This window comes from Gossypium arboreum, chromosome 10 (assembly GCF_025698485.1).
Source record: "Gossypium arboreum isolate Shixiya-1 chromosome 10, ASM2569848v2, whole genome shotgun sequence".
Classification (NCBI taxonomy): Eukaryota; Viridiplantae; Streptophyta; class Magnoliopsida; order Malvales; family Malvaceae; genus Gossypium; species Gossypium arboreum.
Window position 1 is genome coordinate 28,075,870 of NC_069079.1, and position 8,087 is coordinate 28,083,956.

At 32.5% G+C, this 8,087-nt stretch overlaps 1 protein-coding gene across 3 annotated transcripts; it reads right to left on the minus strand.

The window, feature by feature from the left end:
* Window positions 1-1,119: 1,119 nt before the first annotated feature.
* On the minus strand, window positions 1,120-7,712 carry LOC108460056 (uncharacterized). 3 transcript variants are annotated; one of them, XM_017759438.2, is made up of 5 exons: window positions 7,404-7,712; window positions 5,940-6,108; window positions 4,833-5,565; window positions 1,630-1,799; window positions 1,120-1,547 (listed from the first exon to the last, which is right to left on the minus strand). In XM_017759438.2, the coding sequence occupies exons 2-5, from the start codon at window positions 6,033-6,035 to the stop codon at window positions 1,350-1,352; spliced, it is 1,197 nt and encodes a 398-aa protein (XP_017614927.1). In that variant the 5' UTR covers window positions 6,036-6,108; window positions 7,404-7,712; the 3' UTR covers window positions 1,120-1,349. The 3 variants fall into 3 exon arrangements, with proteins under 3 accessions (XP_017614927.1, XP_052876499.1, XP_017614935.1); XM_053020539.1 differs by lacking the exon at window positions 7,404-7,712 and adding an exon at window positions 7,332-7,349; XM_017759446.2 differs by lacking the exon at window positions 5,940-6,108 and having other exon boundaries at window positions 7,404-7,711.
* Window positions 7,713-8,087: the final 375 nt, after the last annotated feature.

The following is an 8,087-nucleotide window of genomic DNA, read 5'->3' on the forward strand; positions in this document are numbered from 1 at the left end:
AGAATTTTAAATTTTTAGTCTTGACCAAATGACAACTATCAAATTAATTAAGTTCTGTTATTTTTAAAATTTGATATGTCAAACATATTATCGTATATATAATGTCATGTCAGCTTGTCATCTCTACATATTATTCACAAAAAACCAATTATTAGATTTAACGATTGTAGTTTACATTAAAACTAAAATTTTGAAATTAAAAAATATAACAACTAATAATGATCTAATTGAAAAATATGAACTAAATCTCAAAATTTACATGTAATACAAGAATAATAGTACAATTTAACCAAACAGATTTAATGACTACTTTTTGGTCAAGATTAAATTTTCAAATTTTAAAAAGTACGGAAACTAAAATTAATCAAATTAAAACACAAATATCTACAATACATGATCTAATGATAGAATTTGACCCAATATAATATTACGTAATATAATAATACAAATTACAATATCAATGGTTATGTATCATTCATTAAATTAATATATTACTAGAAATGTATATGACTAATAATATGTAAAATATTGTTAAAATTTTAATATTATATAATAATATTAATTATGTATATAAAATTAGCACATATTAAGTAATCATAAATATTGCATAAAATATACACTTTAGTTATGATATATAAAATATCTATTATAATAAAACATCTTTATAAAAATTTCTATTGTTTAGGAAGCGAATATGAATTAGTCCTCGTAGAAATAAAATATTTATAATTTATAAAACATTAAAATTATATAAATTTGTTTAAATCTACTTTACTCAAATTAATTTAAATACGAATTATTTGATCCCAAAATAATTCCAATCCAAAAAATGATACTAATCTAAACCTTAAATAATCCAAATAGAAAGACAACTCAATCTCAACCTTATTAAAGCTATCCATTTGCCAACTCTAATCGCTAAGTGATAAGGTTTCTGAATGCCCCATTTATTTACTCAACCATCTGTGTACACAGCCCAAGACGTTATCAACTTTTATGTTTTGTTTGGGTATTAGTGTAATAACATAAGGAAATTACATATACTGTATATCGCCTAATTGCTTCAAAGAATGCTTTCTCTATATTGTAGTTTGGGCCATTCATGACAACAATGGATCATTTACGTACTCAAATATAGTAAACATATATACAGATATATCGCAGGGTATTACATACGGGTATTTAAGGTCTTGTACTTATCAGACCATTGTGACCTTTCGATATTACACTTGTTGTCCTTTAGCAACATTATTGTAAATCTTATTATAGAAGTGTAAGTTTGGGTACAATTTGATCAGCATTTCAGCAAGGTTTTACTTAAAGATGTATACAAAGCTGCCATCCTCCACTTAAAGAAGCTCCCACTCTGAATCCAACAAATCTTGAGTTGATGATCTCCTTGTAACCTCTCTTGTTTGTGCAGACATTGAGCTCCCCTTGGAGTCCTCATCACATTTTCCAACATCCCCATACCATTTAGCAAGTTGTTTGTACTCCATTTTCCTTGCTGACCTCATTCGTGAAGAAATAGCATCACGAATCTTTTTCTGGAAGAAGAGGGAATCATCAACTGAATATCACAAGGGGGGCAGGAGCAGCATGAAAAAACAAACAGGAATGTGAAAGCACCTGGTAAGGTCTGTGTTTGCCTTGCCTATGAGGATGACAATGAAGTTCAGCTTCATTCACAATGATACAACTTTCATCAACTCCTGTTTTATCCAATGGTGGAACTGTTCCACTTTCTTTCCTACCAACAGCACTCCCTGAGCTATCCATGGTCCAGTTATTTGATTGTCCTGCAAAGTTCACGACACGAATTATACCATACAGCTTAGCAGAAACAGACAAAGATAAAAACAAACTTGCATATATTACTTGTGTAATAATTTCCCAAGAATTTGTATTTTTAAAGCTGACTCAATGTATACATTTAAAGATGATAATACAATAGATGTAATAATTGAACAAGATACTTACTGTAATATTTTTGTTATTTATTTTACATAATAAATATTTAAAACTATTTAATATGAAGCAATTTTTGCATTTTCACAAAACAATTTAGAAACTGGAAATATTTTTTTCTGGCCAAGATTTGTAAAGCTTGGTGCTAGTAGGCAGATGCAGTAGCCTATGCATCGCATTTTTATTTTTGTTTTATTTCACTGGAATAATCCAATAGTTTATGACTTATTCCCTTCTATTCAATGCAATATAGCAATAGAGTACATTAGAAACTAGGATATTGGTAAAAGGCACACATAAGGTATGGGTCTAGGCTTGGAGCTGAGGTGGGTACCAATCATAGGATTACCTCTACCCGAAAACCACAACAGAGACTACTTCCATTGACTATACTGAAATGAGTTCCTTCCATGACTTTTATACTTGGACCAAAACTGATGCCCAAAGAAACAAAAAGAAAAAAAAAAAAAACTCTTTAACAACAGAAGTCAAATTTCTAAGAGCATCTTCCCAACAGTGAAAAGACAAATGAAAGCAATAATTCCATCCTCAAGAGTCCAAGCACACAGAAATGTAATTTATCACACATAAATAAGGGGCAAGTTTAACCAATGAAAGCCCTTTCAAACATGCTTTTGGACCAAGTAAAGCTTTCAACCAAAATAATCATAAGTAAACCTAGATATTTCTGACGGTTCTTTCCTGCCAAGTGAAACCACAAAATCCAGAGTCGCAAATTACTACCAGCTTCAGGTGTTTGAACTTTGAAGCCTTATTGGAGATCCAATGCGTGAAATGATAAGCAAAAGGAAATAATGGCATGGTCTCAAAGTTTGATCATGCAACATGATAAAGTGTATGATTAGCAGGTGGTGGGAATAAAGGCAACATACTATGGGGATGTTTCATTGCAAACTAAGGAAAATAACTTATGTTTCTTCTTGGTGCAGTAAAGAGAACACCTCAAATTTGATTGAAGCTAACCTCAAGATGATCAGTAGTTATAAACAAATAAAAGAAGGATTTAGTCTGAGTCATTTTCAAGACTTTATCAGCTTTAAAAAATGCAAAGAAGTAATGCTTAAATTCCAATACTGAACTAATGAAACAAATACAGTTCACAAAATTGATGCATAACATAGATTGAACTATTGAAAGGACTTGAACAAAGAATGTACAACTAAGTAAACATAGTGGAGAATCACATAAGAAATTAAAAACCCAACATACAGTACATATATCACAGCTACCAATCATAAACAAATTTAAGTATACGGGACTCACCAAGATGCAATGCAACAATCGCAATTTAAATTGGTAAAACCAGTACTAGGAGGCTCTAACATAACAAAACCTGTAAATTTGAATACCTTATCTTTATATGAGTTCCAGCATACAAATTCCAGTTCTACCACGACCCATTAATAAATAAAAGTTTCTCAAATTATAAAGAAAAGGTTGACAGCAACTAGTACATAAAAGCTCCAATTGCAAACAAAGAGAAAGCACCAGATAAATAACAATGTCATTAAGCGAAAATGGAAAAAGAAAAACATATGTAAGGATTTGATACCAATTTTATTCAATGTTCAGTAAAAGGGCAGGTGGACAGGGAGAAGGTAGGCAGGGAAAAGACTTTCAAAACTAGAACCACACCTTATTCTTGAACACCTGAATTCAACATGACCCATTTTAGAAAGGTGTTGCCAAACCATTTTAGCTGAAGCTTGTTATATATAACATAACTTTATGTATAATCCTAAAAACCATGAGGAAAAATGCTTTGAAGTACTCTTATAAGCTGTAAGTCAAAGGTCATAATGCATAAATAGGATTTCTCTATACATGGAGACTTCGGTGTAGTTTGATAAACTAGGAAAAAGATTACTCAATTATAATAACTAATTTGTACTAAAAGTATTATTTGGCATGTTAATAAAATTAAGCACCAAATATAATTTATATTGTTGATAACTGTACTTGTTGAATTTTGAAAATTAATCATTTTATGTTTTTAACCTTATTAACATAAATTTTATATTGTTATTGATAATTCCAGATAAATTCAAAGGGCTGATTTCAATATCTCATGTTTTTGTAACTGAAAAGAAGAGAAAATTAGTTCAAACATAGATTATTTTTAAAATAAAATCGACTTAACATGTTCAGCATTAAAATTACTGACTTATCCTATTCAACATTTTTCTTTTTGAAATTTTCTATTTACAATTATATTAAGCTATTGAATACATAGAAAATTTAACACACCAAATATTTTCCTTATCAATGCATTATAAAAGATGTCCCTTAAACTAGTTGAGATTGTACTAAATTGTAACAGCTACAATATAAAACATTTAGCAAAAATAAAACAAGGACAAATAAAGCAAGTATCATCTGGGAAACTATATCCTAGAATAGCCAAAAAAAAGGGTACCCCAAAAGGGTTAACAAAAAATATTGATAAGAAAAAGGAAACTGGCATGGCTTTAGAAGAAACAAAGATGGCTTGCCATTGTTAACTAATGGTCATGTTCCAAAAAGAAAACACAAGTAGCGGAATTGCTGAACCTTTTGGAAGAATTTCACTAAAATCATAGTTACCAATGCCAATAAATGAATTTTTCTAATCTTCTTAACAGTAAAGTTTATGAACTGTAGCTAAATGATATATAGATACTTGGACAGGAAGCAAAATCAATTTTATAGGAAATTCCTCTTCTTGACTGTCACTATTCAGTGAGCATCCTATTAAAGAAATCATTCCAGCATTTGAACAACTTCCTGCAGTTGCTAAATCTAAATCAACAATAGCAACAATAACGTAGGAAAAATTTTAATGCAATAAAGTTAGGAATTATCACCATTTGGTTCTGCTGATCCAATTACCGAGGATGAACATCTCCCATCCATTTTTATCCCAATCGATTCAAACAACTGTAAATCATTGTCTAAAGTTTCAGGCACAGACTCACTTGCAGATTCAATTTCATTACAACTTTCTTCTATTGAGTCACAATCATCTTCTCCAACTGTAACACTGGTTGATGTTGTGGGTATCTGCTGACATGACTCTTCAATGTTTGCATTAGCATTTCCAGAAAATGATGACAACCTGCCGACTTCATTCCCCATACAAGCAACTTCAGAAACTGTCTCAGCCCCAGCTGCAGGTAAATTTTCAACATTTGCCTTGACAAGCATGCTCCTGTTGTTATGCTCCCTAGAAAGAAAGTAAGAGGATTCTCTTTCCATAAAACTCCAAGGGCAAGAGTGAAATATGTTATCTACCATGTGAAGCTGGCAGGACGAAGGCACATGGGCAGCATTTTCAATAACATCAGAAGTTACTTCTGAATCTTCAATTAACTGCTCACCCTCATCCTTCACAGCAGCCACCTTTAAACCCACCTGAGGCTTTTTGAATGTCCCAGCATTTTTCTCTATTGCCGTGTCAGAAGCAGCCACTGCTTTCACAGGCTCCACTGAAGATGGGAGAAGCAAATCCTGCATCACATCCTGCATTACATCTGAGTAGAACCTTTTGACACTAGCACCTACAGTCTGCACCTGATCCTCCACATATTTAACTGTGTCCTGTTCCCAAAAATAATGAGTCAATGGAATTCTGTAATAAACTTATATGAGAGTACACAGGACTTAAGGGGGTGGGGAATCAAAGGCTACAAGTGAGTATCAAGCACATCAACATGGCATAACAAGGAAGGCTCTATACAGATACAAGTTAAATGAAATAAGAAGCCCAAACATAGTAATACATAATTTTGCAAGAAAGCCGTGCCAAAGACAGTTACTTATATGGAACACAGCAAAAACAAGGGAAAAAGATCAAATGCTGAGAAGGTGTGACAACATTCTACCAGGGTTCTCATGAATTGAACACATAGAGCCTCCTTTGGACATGAAAAAGGTTGGGGAAGATACAAGAGAGATTATCGAATGGAGCATACCTGGTACATAATTTCTTCTGCCTCTAGGCACATGGCTTCAAATTTCTGATATACATGACCAACCCAAGTTATTCCTTTTAAATCCATAATGACCATCAATCAACCTTAGCAGAACAGCAGTTGGATTTCTTCCACTGTCTTCTGTTTGCAATTACCTCTAAACACTTATCTGAACATAAGTAGATTTAAATTACTAATCTCTTACAAGAACAGAACCAACATTTTAGGAAGCTCAGTTTAGACACACACGCATATCATAGCCCAACAGGGAAATGCTAAATAACTTAAATTAGTATAATTAGATTTAGTAATTGCATTCAAATGATGCCAACTCTGACAAAAAGGAAAGAGTTAATCGGAGAAGGCCCTTAATCTAATTGCTCACCTAGGTGACCTATTTGAATGAACAAGGCCTTATACTACTACATTTAAAAAAAAAAAATCATTTAACGCCAAGACATACAAAAAGTCACTGTCTGAATCTTATATAACTTACATTAGTCTCTTCGGAGGCCACCATGTGGTCTCCTCTCATGCTCAAACAACATCAAAGTTGAGCCAAAATTTATAATTTAAAAGGTAAGCAAAACAGAAAAAATCATGGAATCTTCATTGATACTCAAATTGTCCTAATTTCCGGTCTTCATTCTGCCAAGCCTCTACTAGATGCATAAACTTGTTAAGTTTTAACCAAAAGACACAAAACATGAATCACAGGAAAAGGTAGAAGACTTTTTTTGGTGGAACCAAGGTATCTTTCATGTCTGGTTTATGGTCCATAGAAACTAATCCCACTGTTTTCTAAACCAGACCAGTTAGATTGGGAACTGGCTGGGGTAATGGTCGAAAAAGGGGGTTGGACTAGTTGACCCACAAACCGGTTGTTTTTCCTATTTTTTAATTTTTTATTCAATTGAACCTGATAAACTGGTCAGACCAAGAACCGGTGGTATGACCGGTTCGATCACTGGCCCAGTTCTGAAAACCTTGACTAATTCATGGATGATCAGTGCAATGTGAGTTGGTAAAGTGGGAGACACTTGAGGAACACCCAGGATTCCAATACCAGGAAACATGTATACTATGAAACATCAATTCTATAGATGCAATCAATGGTAAAAATGGCACATATAGTAAAAAAAATTATACATATCAAACCCTAGAAAGATCAACAGAGTTTAGAATCAATAATTTGAAGCGAACAAATTACTGTTTTAAGCACAAAAAGCCCATTAAAGCATTAACAGCTTCAGCTAAAATTACATAATTCGACGCCATACCATACACTAAACTAAAACGAAAGATCATTTTAATCCAAAATGATAATAAGTTTAAGTTAGCAGGCAAGCCAAAGAACATTAAAACCAGAAGCAAGACAAAAAAATAAAATACCCAGGAAAAGAAGCAAACCCAAAAATACAAAACAGAAACCCTTGATGGAAATTAATTAGATAGTGAACATACGTATAGAAGGCGAGAGAGAGTTTTATCTGAAATCCCCCTTCCAGTTTCCTCTTAAAACAATGGATTGAAGTTAGAGAAGATGGAAGAAAGCAGAAGCTAAATGATTGCTGAGTGGGAAAGTTAAATGGATTACGTTGTGTGGTCGGGAATCATAAACACCCAAGCCAATATATTTTGTTTGTTTTATTGTTTAAAGCTTTGGGTTGAAGGAAAATGGAAGAAAGACAGGGGAAGTGGAGAGAGTTTTGATCACATGTTATTTAGTTATTGGTAGAAGCGTGTCCGTTCCGTCCTCTCAAAACCATAAAACTAAGGTTTACTAATGCCAATTGTGGGCCCATCCCCAAAAATATGTCTGCTTTTTCTTTAATGCTTCATGGTGAGAGTTGAGAGGGACGTATTGTAGACCTCTCCATTTTCGTTCCACCTGTTATAACATTTTTTAATTATTTTAAAATTAGAAATTGACTTTTTACTCTTAAAAAAAATTCATTTATATGGATGATTTGACTTTTTCCATTTTTTATTACACCTTCAAAAGGTTAAATTGCTTCATAACCTTTTCTTATTTACTATTTTATTTTGCTCTCCTTCAACACAGAAGTTTATTAGCAATTAGTCCAAAAGTTTTTTACCAAAATTAATTTTATAAAAGTCAATTAAAACTGGAAATAAATTTTCTTT